The sequence below is a fragment of the Sphaeramia orbicularis genome, chromosome 3 (assembly GCF_902148855.1).
Source record: "Sphaeramia orbicularis chromosome 3, fSphaOr1.1, whole genome shotgun sequence".
Lineage (NCBI taxonomy): Eukaryota > Metazoa > Chordata > Actinopteri > Kurtiformes > Apogonidae > Sphaeramia > Sphaeramia orbicularis.
Window position 1 is genome coordinate 38,720,944 of NC_043959.1, and position 19,119 is coordinate 38,740,062.

A 19,119-nucleotide genomic window follows, 5' to 3' on the forward strand; every position below is an offset into this window, starting at 1 on the left:
GGGGAATGAGTAGAGGAAGGGTCGGACGTATGCAAACTGAAAGAGAGAAATTAAATGTGAGAGGGAGAGTGAGAGAGCAGTTGGCCGCATCTTCTTGTTGTGATCTGTCAGCGTTGACAGCGATGAGCGGTGCAAACATGCATCTCCCTGGTCCCTCTGGTCAGTTTCCATGGAAACGCTATTTCTCACCCTTACACATATACTGTATGGTGATCCTACTACACAGCTTTCCAACATCAATGTATTTATTGTGGATGAAATAGACTGTGGAAAAAGTGAGAACTAATATTGTCTTTTATGCAGGCTTATTGACAATACAGGAGGATCATTCTCTTACTTAGTTCAACCTTCCTGAGAGGAGAGGCTACAGCTCACAGTCTTCTGTGGGTCTGAGGTTAGAGCCACAATTTACCCAGCTGTCATGCAGCAGTACGATTTGGCTGTCATTTGAAGACACAGTCCCAGACCTATAATGAACAAAAGTGCAGAGGCCAAGATAACAATGGTAGCCAAGTCATTTGAAATAATCATTTCCATAAGTTTGTGTTTAGAGAAATGCACCAGTGAGCCCAAGGCCAGCAAGTTCAACCTGATGTTGAGTGGAAGCAAAGGGGAGCCCCTGCTGGTTAGAGTTAAAACAGCAGTACTCTATGTTAATATCCTTACCTGGCTTTGCATTACCGTTTGTTCTGTCCCAAGATCTAAGGATGAACAAGCACAGTTTGCCTTTCTGAGTGATACGTACAACTAAGTCAGCTTCTAATCCCTCTAAATTCCTTTCAGTTCTTTGTACTGAAGTGACCAATTATGCAAAAAGTAACAATTTATAGTATCTACTGTTCTAGACCTATGGCTCCATGGTTTCCCGTTTAGCCCCACTTAGGGGTTTCCACAAGCTTGATGAAATTTGTTGACATGGTGTTGTCTGATGTAGCCTAAATTGATTGATTGATACTGTCAGCCACTCCACTCAGTGTGATATAGGAACACTTGGCAAGCTCACAAACTGTAAAGTGTAACACAATCCTCTGAGTGGAATGCAGAGTCTAGACAGATGCAGGCCCATCACCATTGACGGGTTGTGAAGATCACAGTGCCTGTCTGTCTAATTAGTGCCTGCCATGTTCAGTCCTGGTAATTAAACACTGGACGTGACTGGCCATTAGTGACAAATAACTGCAAAACCAGAGGCAATCCAGTGGCTTTGAGCTCCATACTACATTAACTCCTCTCATCAAAGACTGGGCTTTGATTTGTTGACCTTAAACCTTTCTTAGCAGTCAGCCATATCCAGCTAAGGCTTGTCATATGGTTAATGTTGAAAGTCAGTCTTCATTTACAGTTTGAAAAGCATGTCAGAGGTTCTAAATCAGTCTTTTTCAAAGCCAAGAGCTCTTTGACATCAATTACAGTGACGGATGATGGTGGAACATGACTGAAACATAGAAAACTACTTCATCTCCACCTCCACAGTCCAGCATTTGATTTTGAACTCCAAAAGTCCTTTTGCCAGAAGTGCAAATTCACTTTCATTTGCCCTCATGAATTTTATCACCTCCTTTGTACCTCTGTTAACTTTTGTAAATAACAGTAAATATTTTCTCTGTGACCTGATTGGCTGTGTAGCCATTCTCTGACCTCTGCCAATCATGTCATGTGCACAGGTCACCTCCAGCCCCCACATCCCATCAAACACTTCCCTGTTAGGTTGCCAGGAGAGCTTGTCATGGCCACGGTTGACCGTGAGAGTTTTGAAAAGCCAGTTTAATATTTAACCTGGGTTACCTCTGCGTAGGGCTCTGGTGTGACTGAGTATTTGTACAGATTTTCTGAGTGTGCGTGTTAGCATAAAACTGCATGCTTATTTGTGTATATTCTGTGTGCACACTCACACATACTGTAGTACATAAGGTATATTTACACATACAGTACATGTAGTTGTTTTAGTGGTTTGGAAAAGTTTGTGTTTTTTTTCCCTTCTCTCTGTCTCTGGTTGGAATGTGTACACAGTGAGGAAGGATTGATTTATGCCTGCTCCTCTGTGTGTTCATGTCCTTCAGTTTGATGACTTACACTGTGACACTGTGTGTTTGTGTGTAAAAGCACAACCTGGTTTTAACATCAGTTGTACATTTTTACTAATGTGAACTTCCTGTTAAACCCACTGGGACTTTACCTGATGAAAATAGAAATGTTTGGACTATGCCGTTAAAAAGGTCAAACACTGAGAATGAAATATTTCAAGTGTTTTCTTTTTCCTTTTATTACAGTCCAGTTTGATGGTGTGGAGAAGTCAAGAATGTCACCTACCAAGGATGGGAAAACTCGCCCGTTGCAGCGTCACTCCAGTGGATGTTTGGTTAACACCAAAATGACATCACTGGACCACTGCAGCTCCTCTTTAGGGGAACGTATTGACCCCACCATGCCCCTGGAAAGCCAGTTGTGAGTCTGATGTTTGTGTTGTTTCATTTTGTGACAGAGCTTTCATGTAATTTCATACATGCTTTGTTCTGAAATGAAAGGAAAATACGAAGTGCAATCTTAAAACATAAAAACACACTAATTGGAGGGCCTTTTGTTCGTTTCATGTGTCTGAGTGGGTTTGATACCTGAGTTTTATTTAATTTATTCTGTTTTCTGGCCAATCCTTCCTGTTCCACCTCTGTTTTTCTTGTTTGTTGTAGCTGGTACCACGGAGCGATCAGCAGAACAGATGCCGAGTCTCTGCTCAGGCTGTGTAAGGAGGCCAGCTACCTAGTGAGAAACAGCGAGACCAGCAAGAATGATTACTCCCTCTCCCTTAAGTAAGGATGACACTCTGTTTTACATTCTAACAAACCACATACAGTGTGATTAGATAGACTACACAAGTGAACATACAGATGATTTGAACACAATCTGGTTAAAAAGATTTGCAGAACTTCCATAGAGTTTGAAGAGTTAGATGAATGTCACAAAGTTAAGAAAGTGTTTCTTGTTTTCTACACATAGAAATACTACTCACTGTCTATGTACATGTAGGTGTTCATAGACAGATTAATACACTGTGGTGGAGAGCAGATCATGTAAACATTTTTATTAAAGATCCATTTATAGCCTACCTGAAGCCCAGTGTTCTGCTGACTCCGCCTTTTCATTATTGTAATTTTCACCTCTTAGACCTCTATGTCCCACCTACATCCTGTCCATTCTTTGTCCTCCACCTCCTCCTGGTAACCTCCCTGACACTGCTGGCACCTTCATCTGCTGATGTGCCTGTAACTCAGTTATCGGTGCCCTTCAGTGGTAACCCCCGTCTCCAGCTGCATCCAGCAACAGATTCAAACGAATGTGATTGGTTTAGTCTCATCTTACAATTCATGGCAGTTACTGTCTGCTGTTGCAGCCTTGGTGGGTTTGTTTTAATGTTCTTCACAACTGTGGTTTGAGTGTTACCATGGTAGAGGAGTCGCAAACATAGAAATTCAGAAAAAAATGTCCAGATTTACTGGAAATTCTTTTATTATCACATAGACTAGCTGCAAAGTGAATTTCACGTTTCAAAAGTGGCTCAACCATGTGACATTTAGAAGAACAGAACTCAGTGACGGCCTTTTGAGAAGAGCTGAAACTATAATATGCTGAGAGACATTGATTATCTTTTGTTATTAAAGCAGTGCTCATCTCGCTAGAGGTTTATCTATCTTGGCAGGGAAACATAATGCTCTCCACTTCTCATATTCTCTTCATGATACTATGGCAGACTGTTTGTCTAACTTCCCATATTATTGAGTGATCATTTGCTCATGCCTCTGTTTTGTTTGCTCTTTTTCTCTTACTGATGAGTGTAAACAAGCCCTGACCTATGGCTGATGACACTGAATAGAATTTATGGAACTATTATATTTGTATTTAGCAGCATTAATTCATTTGTTTCTCTGTTCTGGTGAAAAGATCATTCTCAAATGATAGAGGTTTTAGCTCTGCAAATAAAACTGCTATTGCTTGATTAATTGGTAAAAGGAGGAGGACAAAGAGATACAGGCAGTCTGTATCTCTATGTGGTGGATATCATTTCACTGTGTGGTTTTATTGAACTTTTCATTTTTTTTCCAACAACCGGCAGTTATGCAAGTATTGTTATACTTGCATAGGTCACATCTCAAAACTGTCCATGTGACTTCAGAGCAAATCATTGTAGAAAATAGCTGAGTGCTTATCTTGGTCAGTAAAGAGAGGGCAGACTTTACTGCTATTAGATTACTGCCCGGACCCAGATTTTCATGTTGCTTCCATGTGGTTTCTTTTCTTACCTAAAAGACACTAGAGAAGGCACCTGAGAAACTCACTCATAATAGCTGTGGGCTTAAGTAGAGGATGAGAACAGTATCATGAGGTCGCTACAACAAGAAGAGTGTGTTACTGTCAATGTAGCAAAGCTATTTAATCTCCTCTAATCTGTGGCCTTCTAGCCAGTGCAGGTACTCTCCCTATTTTTTTCTATTGACATTAAGCATACTTGTACTTGTATCATTTCCACCCTCAGTGCCAACATAAGTTAGCTGCATTCTTTTTTCTTGTTTTTTTTTTTTTTTAACTTTGTCATTAGTATGGTAGAGTAGTGGAAAAATGTTTCAGACGCCTTAAAATTTTAGACAATGTCAAATATTTTCTTGAAATATTTGCAGATTTTTTATTTTTGTGTGTGTGTTTTAAAACGTGGGGCTGCATCAGACAGACACAAACAATTACAAATGATTTTTTTTTTGTTTACGGTTAATATGAAAAAAGAACTAAAACTACAGGGTGGGGAAGCAAAATTTACAATATTTTGAGGCAGGGATTGAAAGACAGTGTATGACCAATTAGTTTATTGGAAGCAATGAGAATTTAAATCTTCAAATCATATTTTACTGCATTTCTAACGGTCTTGTTGTCTACCTCAAGTTCAATTGACATTTTTCTCATGGATTTGGTTGGATCCTTTAGGATTTTGGATTTGAGAGCTTTAGTAAAAGCTTTGGTACGTTTTTTGTTGCTTCCTCCACTTCCAGACTTTCTCGTAATAGTTTTGCTCATAGTCATTCTCTTCTTTACATTATAAACAGTCTTTATGGACACTCCAACTATTTTTGAAATCTCCTTTGGTGTGACGAGTGCATTCAGCAAATCACACACTCTTTGACGTTTGCTTTCCTGATTACTCATATGAGCAAAAGTTTCTGAAAAGGTATGGATAATAGTGTTAGGTATGATTATGACATAATATATGTTTGGTTTCAAAACAATTGACGTAGTGCCTGCTGAGAAAAAACAACTAAATGTTCATTGTAAATTTTGCTTCCCCACCCTGTAAATTTGAACTCATTCATTCATTCGTTCGTTCATTATCTTAACCCGCTTTATCCTCACTAGGGTCACGGGGGTCGCTGGAGCCTATCCCAGCTACTTATGGGCGAAGGCGGGGTACACCTTGGACATGTCACTAGTTCATCACAGAGCTAACATATAGAGACAAACAATCACTCTCACTTTCACACATATGGGCAATTTAGATTAACCGATTAACTTATCAGTGCATGTCTTTGGATGGTGGGAGGAAGCCGGAGTACCCAGAGAGAACCCACGCAGACATGGGGAGAACATGCAAACTCCACACAGAAAGGTCCCACCCCCGTCGACTTGGTGTTGGAATCAAACCCGAGACCTTCTTGCTATGAGGCAGAGTGCTATCCACTGCACCACCTTAACTATAAAACTAAATTCTTGGCAGTTTCAACATGTCATGCCTTGGATGTATTTCAAGGGGCATTATCTTACTGAATCATCCAGTTTTGACCTTGACGGAACAGAGCATGTGCAGAAGGGAGCATGTGGGTTTGAAGAATGGAACAATACTTGGCATAGTTCAATTAATGTGATTCTTAATGCAACATATCACAAATGCATGGGGTGTCTAACAATATTTTTCCACCACTATATATTGAAAACTGAACGGAGAAAGCAATTTCAGAAAGGCTGTGTGCTTCTGTCTGTGTATTTATTCTGATGTGTTTTTATGTAAGTCTGCCCCTGTGTGTCTCAGAAACATGCTGTCATGAGCTTTGGCATCAGACAGATCAAGCCTAGAAAACACTGCACAGGCTGATTTGTGGGAATGGCAAGTGCCACTACACTGCAGGCAGAGGTGACCCAGAGTTCAGTGTGCTCACAGGAGCCCACGTTTCCCTGCTGCCACTGAAAATGAGTGAAAACCCAAGGTGAAGATCCTCCATGTCTGAGGTTTCTAAAAAATGTATAAGGCCATGAGATGGCACGTATGTGTGTTACATTATTAATAAAGACACACGGCGCTAAGACCCCCAGCCTCAAGAGGACCCTGGCCCGACGGAAAACGTTTTCTGTCTGTTTTGCCCTCCTAACCCCATTTCTTGTGTTCACCTGCCTCTTACCCCTCCCTTTCTCTCTGTGGATAGAGCTCCTTTTAGGCATTTGTATCATTTAAACCCTTCAAAGACCTGTTTCTCACCTCAAAAGAAAGCTCTGCGCAGCAAGTTTCCACTGGCTGAGCAGAGAAATTGTTATTGAAGGAAGAGAATCTATCCAGCAAAATCTGTTTGATGGGTAAAGCACAGACTGGGGAAATTAAATAGCCTGTTGGAGGAAGAACCAGAAGTCTTTAACTATGCTATACGTCACATTTTATGATGTCTTCTCAGCTATATTTAAAGGCAAAACATGATTTTCTTTACAATGTGTAAATGTGACAAATGGCACAAAAGGTATTTGAATCGGGTTATTCGGCAGCTAAAAGACGACTTAATCGGAGCCAGTTCGTCAAAGAAAATCTTCTATCCTGACAGAAAAGCAGCTTTACCATACAGATTTAGATAGCTTTCTTTACACCGCTAACAATATTACTTAATTCATCATTTGTGGTTGGAATCATCCAGATAGACTCTTTGAATTCATGCTGGTGTAGAATATTGAGGGCTCAGGATATCTAATGCCCAGCAGTCCTTAAACAGGTCATCACTTAAGCCAAGGATCATTATCTTTTGCAGGATGACTTTTCCGTTGCCATAGATTCATAATACAGAGAGCATCATTCATGTAGCAATCCAATATGCTGCAAGTAGAGATAAGCTGTGATAGCTGTCAGACTGTTCCTGCTCTGAGGAAGGAGTTCAAATCAAAGTCATAGACCTCAATAAACAGGACAGCAGGCCTCCCATTGACATTAATCCTGATTAGACAATGGACACCCACAAAAACACAGATATGATAATCACACCACAAAGACTTTTTCCCCCTCTTTTTTCTTTATGAATAGCCCGTATTCATGATGTTAAGAGCACTGCTCTATTGCTCTGTAGTCCTGGTTTCTGTCTCTTGCAGGACTGTAATGTGATAAGGAGCCCTGAACGCTCACTGGAAAACCAGTTGGGAGTCTAAAAATGATGCTATTGATGTGTTTGCCTTTTTAAGTGTGGCTCTGCGTAACCTAACGCCTGTCTCCTTGCACTCCATATGACGATTTGTCAAATGCCTTTTTGCAGGAAGGATTTTTAAAATGAGCTCTACTGGCACCACTTTCAGAATCACAGAATTGTAGAGACATGTAGCAAGGGAAATTTGTCCTCTTCTCCTCAAATCATGATAAACTTGTTAATGACGCACTAAAATGTCAAGGCCAGAGGCACAGTAATGGAGAGGTTTGATTGCTGTGCTTAGTTGAATTTCATAGCCCGGCAAGCCTGCAGCTTCTACCTCTGTTTGTCTATAAAATAGATGTTAGTTATTACAATTTGAAGTATTATATATCAGCTGCCACACACAGCAGCGGTTTGGATTCGTCAACTCAGTAGGTTGTTATTTTTTGTGTCTCTGCAATAATAACAACAATAATCTCAATACAGAAGGATTGGTCTCATCTGTTGAAATAAGGAGTAATTTCTCTGTAATAAGCATTTATCGCTTTTTTTGATAAATGTCCCTAAATTGAACCTTATGCATTCTTAGCATTTTTCCGCTTTAGTGTTATCTCTGTTCTTATTTCTCTCTCTGAAGGGAGAGAGAGCGTATCTGCAGGTCTTACGCTTGCAATTATGAGATAAGTAAAAAATGGTCTTGCCTTACATTTTCTATGCCTCCAGTCCTGTTCTAGCTACTGTTCCCAGTAGATAATGGTTGTTCACAACATATCTACAAATATGTGCATATTTACATTGGGGATGTATTTAAAGATGCCAGAGGTACTGATGAGTCACAAACACACATGTTAAAGGGGTTTTAAGGTTAATCAATAATAATGACTTGTCACTGTTCCTTATTAGAACATTAATATGTGCTTGTTGTTCTCAGAATGACACACAGACATTGAAGCTGCCAATTTTCATAAAGAAAATGACCTTGTGCACACTTGCCTGTACAGATGTAGGCATAAATCTTTATAACAGTCATATTCCACAGCATCTTCAACTCTTCAGCCCTCATTTTTGCACATTTTTGTCACAAAGGAAATGCTTGGTGTGAGCAAAACTAACACGTCTAGTAAGTTAGTGGGTTTGCAGCTGCCATGCATACCTCATGTGGTCTGTTTGGATGCTTGTTTGTATTGTATTTTGGACTATAGTCATAACTTAGAAGAATTACTCAGTGCATAATTCATATGCTAATTTAGCTAAGTATTCTGTCACTCAATTCTGCTACTCAACTTCATCTCAGAGGCCAATTATAATTTATATTTTTGCTCAACTAGTACATAGGGCTGACAGCTTTAGTCATATTTTTGTCTCCTTCCTGTGTGAAAGCAGTATGTTTACACATGTGGTCATGGTGAACAATCCTCCATCTTAAACTAAATAAAGTCTTCAGTGTAATTTTGGAGTAACTAGTTAATCCATTTGACTCTATGAGAGATTTATGGCTCTCACAGGACACTGACATGTTGATGCTCTTATAGAATATGCTGCAGTGCAGTAGAATAAACCACCCAGGAATATAATACATTCATGCATTGTGTCCACATCTGCAGAGTTAATGAAAGTCATTTTTTGGGTCAGTTAATCATGATAGAATTGTTTAAACCACTTACAAATCCTGTAGATCTGTGGCAATATTACAACAATAATTTATTATCTTGTATTCCACACATTTTTTTTATTGGTGACACCATTAATTCAAAATAGTAGCCAGGCACAACATTTTCAGACGTATCTATGAAAAACTTCCCATTAAAAGATCTGTATGTTCATTAATTTCTATGTACATGGAGCTGTGATGATCATGTCAATGTTTTGTAAACCTGTGTTTAGAATAACAGTGGACTCATACACGTGTTTGTGTGACTTGCTGTTACATCTGTTACACATGTTCTAAGTTGAAGTAAATTAGTGTGATATTCCAACATTAAACATCCGCACAGGGACCAATTATATTTTGCCTTTCTTATTTCTGTGTAAGTCACAGCACCATGTGGAGTATATTCCAGACTGGAAAGTGGAAGTAACTTCAGTGATGTATGTTTTTATCAAAAGTAGATGTGTTTTCATATTTAATACATTGTTGCAAGGTTTTCACATACAGTACATTTCAGCACAGTTGTTAATATCATGCTGAGTTTTTTTTCCCGTGTGTTGTTTATGTTGCTTACTGTGTTATAATTGAGCTCATACACAACAAAACATAAAACAGCCAAACCACAAAGGTCATGATATCTCTGATTAACTATAGCTTTATGACAGTTACAACACTTGTAGCACAGTTTTGATGAAGAAAAACAAGCTTAAAAACATCTACAGCACACACATTAATACAGTAGTAATATTAAGCCAAAAACATAATTTAGGTTAAAGCACTAAAAGGGACCATTTTACTGGACAAAGATTACTTTTTTTCCTTTAATACTCAAAGTACATTCTGCTGATAATAGCACCACTACTCACAGCAGAATCGGAGGGGATTTCTATTTTAAAGCAGATTACTGGCAAGCTGTAAAATGTATTGATCGAAGGCTTCTAGAAACACACAGGGAGCTTTTAATTTGCTATGCATTTATTGCTGGAGCTTAAGTGATTCATCCTGGGTGTTCATTAGCCTCATCCTTATGTTGTGCATGTGAAACCCAGCACCTTAAGCAACCTGTCTTTTAGTCTTCCCCAGATAGTTCCAAAGTAACCAGATATAATCCAGGATTCAGAACACTTCCATGTACTGTACAAAGCCCCTACTTTGGGAATTAATAAATGAAGACGTGATGTTGTGTTTAATTTGCTGCCTTGAAACTTGTTTTTGTAACAGATTGTTCATGCCCATCTCTTTTGTTTTGCCTTTGTCTACAGGAGCAGCCAGGGCTTCATGCACATGAAGCTTTCAAGAACGAAGGAGAACAAGTACATCCTAGGCCAGAACAGCTGCCCTTTCGACAGCGTGCCTGAAATCATCCATTTCTACTCTAGCCGCAAGCTTCCAATCAAGGGTGCTGAACACATGTCCCTGCTCTACCCCGTAGCCATCAGGACACTATAGTGCTCTGGGGCATCTGCAGGCATAGACCCCTGCAGCACCCACTGAGTCTCCCAGTGGCTCCACTCGAGTCCTTCATATTTGTTGGAGAAGTTGAGCCGGACAGAGATCAGGAGGCTCATGGGAAGACGAACTGCGGCAACGCAAACTGCTGATTCTGACTCACCTCACTGGCCGACGGTTTCCAGACCTGTTTTGAAGGCCGACTGCATACTATCTCAACGATAAAGACTCGATGTTGCAAAGGTCTTTATTATTTTATTTTATTTTATTTTATTTATGACAGAAAGCCACTTCATTACGTCACGTGCTATCTGATGAACATCATTTCATTCTCGAGCTGATTTCCCTAAGCACTTAACGCTTAAAAAAAAAAGAAAGGTACAGCATATTTGTCACTGAGATGTTCCATCATCATAGTGTACCTTTTTCCTAAGAGTGTTCATTATGGCAGTTGTGTATGAACAAGTTTGTTTGCCTCCTCCGATTTGGTTAGGCTTTGTTGATACTGTAAAGAGTGACTGTGCTTCAAGTGGACCTGAAGATTGTGAGAGCCCAGTAAAGGAAACGTTTATGAGCCATGCTGAGGAATATTACCCACATGGGGCACATACAGCGAGCTGGACATTGAATAAACTGATATCGTATGAATGCTGTGTCCCCAGCTGTGCGGATACAACAGGCCTGTGAGCTGGGCAGACTGATCTCTCTATCTTGTCATAGTGCATGTTGTCTGCTATCCATCACTGAATGGGTGTATCACACCATTGACAGTGTAAGTACCATAGTGGTGAGACAGGCAGGAGAGCATGATGGATGGTTCAGCCCATCCACCATAGTACGATTGGCTGAGGCTACGGGGCAGAGCCTGTCCAAATGGACCAAATTACCCCCCTTACCCCTGCTTAGAATGGCTTTGCATCGGGAGAATGAAATATGCCTGCATTGTCTACCTCAGAAAATCAATTTCATTCACCCATCTGCAGATCAATAGGTACAATGGGATTGCAGACATCGATCTGCCCTCCCTTTGACATTCCCAATTCCCTTAAAATTTCATCATTGGTTTAGAACTATGTTTTTTGCAAACACTTAATTCAAGATTTTTTTAATGAAAACATAAGCAGATTTTCCAGATCAGCAATTGTATGTATACTCACTAATATGATACTGTGTGATGTCAGTAACAAATGTTTGGTTAATGCCTTATAATGCATGGGTCAGATCAGTCCGCTAGATCAGCTAATTTCCAATTCTGCTTTTAACGATTGTTCTGTGACTGTAATTTATTCCGGGATAATTATTACTGATGTGTTGCTCCTTTGTGATGGCCGGTCGGCCCCCTGGCCCCCCTTGTTCTGTGCCGATGTGATCGTGTTTTTTGGGACTACTCCAGCCTCTTTTACTGTGGTGCTCTGCATTTTTGTTGTTTCTAGTTCTGCTTAATGCACGTTTGCCTCAGTGGCCTGACTCTGGGACATGAGTCACGGCGTCTCCTGACCAACAGGATTGTCAAGCCTCACATGAGAAATGACTTCATATTCCCTTGATGAATACTGGACCCATCATACCGACACTTTACATTCAAGTCTGTCTGTCATCTACCCTTTACTGCTACATTTGCCTACATGTGTGAATGGGAACGACTGTCTGTACGCTTGTGTTCGACATGTATGGTGTATGCATATGAGAATGGGTGCACAGACTTTCACAGCTTTAGCTTGTGTTTTATGCTACTGGCACAAACTTTTTTGCAGTCCTTGCTTGAATCTCTTTGGTTTTCAGAGCCTGTTTTTCTCCCTTGAACTCAAAACATTAGTATTCAGACTTACAGTGTGATTCACCATTTTCTTTTTGGATTCAACTCATTAACCACACTTGATTTTTTTTTTTTAGCAATTCATTCAAATTAGTTGGTCATCTCCTCTTTATCATAACAAACCTAGAAGTATTTCTGCCCAGAGCATATAATGTTGCTCACCAATTAAAGCAAGAGATGAGTTACATAATGGGTACTAACAGTAACCACAATGTAGTCTAATGAGAGTGCACGATGCTCGTACCATCAGCTTCCCCTCCAGAGGAAACCGACGTCAATCATACGAGTTGCAAAATTCACTAAGCGGTTCAGTAAGTAAATCCAAGTAAAAGTGGAAACGTGGGTTTGAGTGGAGAATGACTGGCACTAGAAATTAGAAAGTGACTTCAGCAAGCACGGCCGCTGTTCAATTCAAGTACATTTTGGCGTTGATTATTTCTCTGTTGTGTGCTTTGCAAACATTAAACTGCTGTCACTGAAGGGGTTAGCACGAGCCTCCACCAAACATATGACATATGTGATAGTGCACAGTGCCCACCAATCAGAGACATAATCAACAGAATAAACCTGATTAGCAAAATAGAGTTTGAAGAAAGCGGGATGTATACAAAAGTCTATTTTGCTGGTGTAGTTAAAGGTATATGAGAGTGTTTGTGATGAGGCGACCTCTGCAGCTTTATTTAGGAATAGTATGTTGTCAAACTGGACCTATGTATTTCCTAGATAGATGTTATTCTCAGAAGAAATGCAAATAGAATAAGGGATCTGTGTGATGTATGGTGTACGTTCTGAATGTTCCCAGCTTCAGAGATGTTGACAGTGAAGGCTCTTTTTTTTTTCGCTTCCTGCTGCTGATGAAAGAGCCTGTATACGGCGGCCACACTGCCTACAGAGAGGCCTTAGCTTTGGAGAAAAGGGAAACAGTGAGAGGTAGGGGGTTGAATAAGGGACAGACAGAAGGGGAGGGATTTTCTGTAATCAGCAGCCACACTCTTGACATTTGAGAATCTCTATTACAAGAACCTAAATGCACCCTTTCCTCCCTCAGAAGTGTCTTAAATCGTGTGTGTGTGTGTGTGTATGCGTCAACACACAACTGTGCATGCATAAAACAGTGTTTATGTGCGAAAGAGTGGGCGAGTGTACTGTACGTGTGTGTGGACCGGTGTAAGCACCATCAGTCATTGACTTGCCCCGTGTGTGTTTTGTGTCTCACTTTACTGTGGTAAAGTGGCATGTATGAGTTTCTTTTGTGTACATTTTTGTGCCACATATGTATGCACTACTACTATAACATATCTCTGTACAGTCCCTCATGGCCAAATGTATATACTGAATGTATTGTACGGGGACAAAGAGGCAACAAGGTTCAAACTAAATAAAATTGGGTTTATGAGTTAAGCGTGTGACCTAATGTTTTGTCTGTGTTTTGTTTCTGCTGCTTGATACAAAGACGCCACAACAAACCAAACGTACAATTATTTAGCTGGAGCAAGGCCCCTTCCAGTATCTTCACCAGTGCCAGTTACCATGGTGAAGCTCTTCAATAAACAGCAAAGAGCGACCATTGTTTGAGTCAAGGAGAGAATGCTGAAGCTATTACTCCTTCACTTGTTGTTCTCTATTGATCCACTTTGTTGCACGGTCCTATAATATATTTTTTTCACTCTTGTGCATCCCAGTAGCATTTGCTTGAGTGTCTGCCTAAATCATGCTTACAATTTCGTATTTATTCATCTGCTTTCAGGAATTATACCAACAGCCTTATTTGATGAAGTGGTTTATAGCAGCATTTTAGACATTTTCTCCTTTTGCTATAAATTTAATGTAATGTAAATTCTATGTATTTTTTTCATTAGAAGAAATGTGGGAGAAGCATGTTTGTTAAATCATTTTTTTCCTGTTCCTATAAATGGAATGAATAGAAGTCATAGATCAATGACTACAATAAAACATGTACAGGTAATGTTTATGTTTAAATGTTTACTAGTAATAGTAGTTTATTTCAGACATGCAAACAATAACAAGAAAATTAATCCATAATTGAAAAAGTGGTGCCAGACACAACAAGCCCCGCCCCTCACACATATTGTAGCTTATTCTGACATCGATCCAGCTGATGTCATCATGTCTATGCGTGTGCCGATGTCAGCATATAAATCGCCTGTATATATGTGCCAAGTTTGAAGTAAATTGAAATAAAATTGATATTTTTATTAGTGCTGGGCAGCGATTAAATTTTTAATCGCAATTAATCGCATAGCTATTTGGGGGGGGGGGGATTTGCCAGCATCAACAGCATGTATTGCCTTTCAGTGATATTTCAGACTGGAAGTACACATGTCAGTGCTTCCAAACAACTGTGTCCTTCTCACCCCCACCATCTGAAGACATTTAAAATGAAAATGTCCATGTAAAAGACCGGTACTTTTCTCCATGTTTATGTCCCCACCAGTTTATTTACGCTTGTGAGTGACTGACAGGAGTCTTAAGCCTGCCCACTAATAAGTACTAATACTAATAAGCCCAATAATATGTGATGTTCAGTTGTTCAAAGCAAGCAAAGGGGGCCCTCTAGTGGTGGGAATAAGTGTCACTAGCGTATGTTTTGTCCTTTCGGTGTTACTGTAGTCAGTTCAGACATAAGAAGGAACTAACAGACACGTTTCTTTCACTCTGTTTGTATGGCCCGAAAAAACATTTGTCTGTGAGTATTTTATGTTAAGTTGTTGTAAGAATGAATAGTATAAAATATCTCTGATGTGAACCTTTGTTGCTGGATAAAAGACGTTGTAAATCTTAAATTAATCTGTAAATGCAAATCGTTAGCATGTCTATAGATTTTCCCATTCAAGTTAGCATCGAGCTAGCGGTGTTTTTCCCATTCATTTAAATGTCTAAAGAATTAGCAACCCATCTCCGACCGCTAGCATAAACGAATTAGCTTAAACATGTTAATAACACATTGTAATAAACACATCCAAATTAACGTCATAAACATGTTTCTAATGGAATGTTTGCATGTGAAATTATTTCGCAAACAACAGAATGATTGATACATACAGGCGTTGCTTCTTCAGGAGTTACACAAAGTTTGATTCATCATTACTCGGAAAGTTCACTCTTTCCTCCTCTCAGCACACAGCACCGGTGCTTGGTGCGTGTGGAGCGCCAAAATAAAAACATGAGTTTCAAAATAAGAGTCCATATGTATAAATGAACTAAGACTTGCTTGAAAGGCAGAATGGCATTATTGGGAAATTTAAAAAAAATAAAATGTCGGCATTATTTAATGAATGCGTTAACGTGGTAATAACGCGTTAACTTGCCCAGCCCTAGTTTTTATATAAATTTGAAATTTGCGCATTATATGTAAATGGGAAGAAAAAAAAAAGATTAAAAAAATTTATAAAAAATTTGAACGTTGACCTACTTTTCCCAAAATGTATTGACATCTATTCTGGGTCACTGGCAACCAAACCCACTTTGGTATGCATTCAACCAATAGTTTTGCTGCTACTGATATTCGAAATTTTGCCCATTATAAGTAAATGGGGAAAAAAAGATTTTAAAAATTCATAAAAAATTTGAACTTTGACCTATTGTTCCCAAAATGTAATCAGATCTATTTTGGGTCACTGGTAATCTATAAACACAATTTGGTATGAATTCAATCAATAGTTTTGCTGCTAGAATGTTAACAAACAAACAAACTGAAACAAAAACAGGCGCGGGGTAATAAATACAGAACAATGAGAACTTATATGATATAAATTAAGCTATTTCATGGATAATGAATAGGTAAAAAAAAATAAACATAAAAATGAATATCAGCTGATTCTACTTTTGGCCACTACTTTGTTTACATGCATACACATATATACTGAATAAGATGAACTTTTTTTTTTTTTTTCCACAGCGCTCTTCAATGTGATTGTGAATACTTTTAAACCAGACACATTTCAGTCCAAGCTATCACCCTGTCTGGAGCTGCTACATTAAAATATAATATCCCACATTTGGTACTCCTGAAGGCAATTTTGACAGTGCAATCTCTAATCCTTTACCTCAAAATCACATTTAAAACTGTATCATTGTGGCACAAAAGGGGGAAAAACATATTTTGCAGCCACAAAACAACTTGAATGTATTCAGGTGGAACTGATGAAAGAAAACCGCGAATATTCACATCCTCTCGAGTCTTTTTGATAGTAATATGCAATGCACACATCTCAAGCCTGACTTTTCGCTGACAAATAGCCTGCAATGGCCTGTTTTGTATGAAAGGTGCATGAGTGAAAGCAAAAACGCTTTCTTATGATGAAAAAAGAAAACAATCAGTTAGAAAATTTCATGCAATATGTGTTTATGCATGAAATTACCTCTGAGAATTTGCTGGTGAGAATGGTTCACGGCAGGGTTTGACTCAAACACCATTTAAGACATTGTAAAGTGTGAAACTGCTATTTTAGGTTTCTCCGTTTCTTTGTCCTTTCAGTATTTTCTCCAGGATCTTTGCATCTCCCTCTGCTACAGCTCTCTTTCCGTGCCTAGAAGGGTTAAAGCACCTGGGATGAAATGCATCAAAGAAGCTTTTGTGGACAAAAAGAGTGCTGAAAAAGAAGGGAAAGAATAAAAGCATGGCTCTAAAGCAATGAATGGGCCACAAGGGGATAAAATGGCCTTGTGTCCATCAGAAGCTCATTTCATATTCCGCTCAGTCATGCTGTGCAGAAAGCAATCTCAGGTAACAGACCTTATGTTAATAACGTGAGTTCCCTCCTTTCAGAAAGACAAAAGTGGATGGAGGGCATGTCTGAGGATTTCATCAGGTGAGAGTAGCATTGGTATTATTCCAGTTGTCTGTGAACGCTTGATTAGAAAAGCTTTTATACCATTTCAAAAGGTCTAGCTGTAATGATTTCTATTGCCCTAACATATTTCCCATAATGACCCAGTGCACAACCCTGCTCATTACCTGAATCTCAGGTCAGTGGTAATGGGGTACATTTGTGCCAGCTTTCTTCAAAGCTCCAAGCCCAATTCATTAGGAAGGCATCTCTGTAGTTTATGCTATTTCCAGGCCTGCCCAGAGCTGCATTTTCACACATATCTCAAACGCCACATTGTTAGTGTTGAGAAACAAACATTGTACAGCAAACAGTGAAGACTGCGAGTCTTCAAAACCTCTATCAATTGCTAGTCCTGGGTTGGAAGTGTTGTGGAGACGGTCTGATAAGAGCCTAATGAGAGGGACTGTATTCAACTGAAAAAAATAAAGTTGTTCCTCTGTGGGAGTAGACAGAAAAGGGGAAAATAACAGCTTATTTTCCATTATTTCTGCTGCCACAGAAATCTGTAAGAGTGCCACTCGTGGGTGTAATACTGCTCCCATTAAGAAAGAAAATAACCTGTGTCTGTTATTAGTTTCCAGATGTATCTCGCTGCTGTCAAATGCATCTTAATTCGTGTGGTTTTTATGTAAAATCTAAGAAAGGTGATGAAAATGTCATCCAGTACAATCAGTGCTCTTGTAGCGTTCTACACTTTAACCCATAAAGACCCAAAAATCCACCAGCAACCAAAAACATCTACTGATGTTAAATGTTTAACACCTGTTAATCCATTAAACCTAACAATCCATCTAAATAATTGGTGTAAAATGCAGTTTGTCTTCTTTTCATGGTCATCAGATATGACCCATCTGGACGTTCAAAGGGTCCATAGTGAACATGGAAACACCATCATCTTCTACAACATTGATTCACTAGTAAAACCCATGGAGTTGGATCAATGACAGTGGATGGAGACACTTGGTTTATGCTCAGATAATGATAGATTTGACAGAAAAAGTCACTTTTTCTTCTGTTTTTTTCTGTTTCTGATATGATACCCCTCAACTTTAATTTGAGTTTTCTCTATTTTTGGTAGAATAACCCTCAAATGAAGCATGATGATTATAGCACATGATTAGTAAATTAAATATAGGAAAATACCAGATTTTCACTGAAAAAGAAAAAGAAAAATAAAGAGGATAAAATTATGATAAATAGTCATAAATCACTTAAGAAATGTTAAATAGAGAAAAAAAAAGAATTTGGGAGGTCCTACAAAAGTAGCACTGGGTCTTTATAGGTCTTCAATATGAGACAAGGTCCAAAGAGACAAAATATAACCACAACAATATTAAGTGTGATCTCAGTTGACATTAGAAGTGACCTATAGTGAATGAAATACATTATAGCAGCTTATGTTCACCAAAAAAACATTTCCACACCATAGTGAGTCTCAGTGATATCTTTGAATGGTAACTTGCTGAAAACAGTTGCAGAGCGTAGACCTGAGATAGTGTATGCGCTTATTAGTGAGGGGAAAAAAACATTTCGCACTACGATGCAAAAATAATTACTAGTTCTGGTTTCGCAGTTGAGAGCAACACACGCCTCTAAAATGACAAATCTAGCCACGAAAACAGTGAAAACTTTCCTGCGCAATCCTGATTAATTTAAAACCCCACAATCTATCTAGTGCCCTTCAGAATTTGCCGGGCCAAAGCTACTTTTAGTTGCTATTGTTTTGTTGAAGCTATGACATGATTTCCCTCTGCACAGTGGATATGTTTTATTTTTAAAATACCCTTGGAGGCAGTTGGAGGTGGAAATTGCCCGCAGGTGTGCATGCATATAAAATGGTAATGGGGACAGACGGACACAAAGCGCTGTTTGGGTGCTGTGCTCATGAAAGGCCAATCCACTGATTGAGCTGTCACATTCACAGATGCTGTAATAAAA

The 19,119-nt window shown here is 39.1% G+C and overlaps 1 protein-coding gene across 4 annotated transcripts in view; it reads left to right on the forward strand.

Annotated features, from left to right (window-relative positions):
* The window catches only part of shf (Src homology 2 domain containing F), a 93,689-nt gene extending 79,960 nt beyond the window's left edge, over positions 1-13,729 (forward strand). For all 4 annotated transcript variants that reach the window (XM_030129506.1, XM_030129515.1, XM_030129523.1 and 1 more), the window contains 3 exons: positions 2,271-2,445; positions 2,688-2,807; positions 10,326-13,729. In XM_030129506.1, coding sequence (XP_029985366.1) covers positions 2,271-2,445; positions 2,688-2,807; positions 10,326-10,512 — 482 coding nt within the window. In that variant the 3' untranslated portion in view covers positions 10,513-13,729. The remainder of the gene's footprint in view (positions 1-2,270; positions 2,446-2,687; positions 2,808-10,325) is intronic.
* Positions 13,730-19,119: the final 5,390 nt, after the last annotated feature.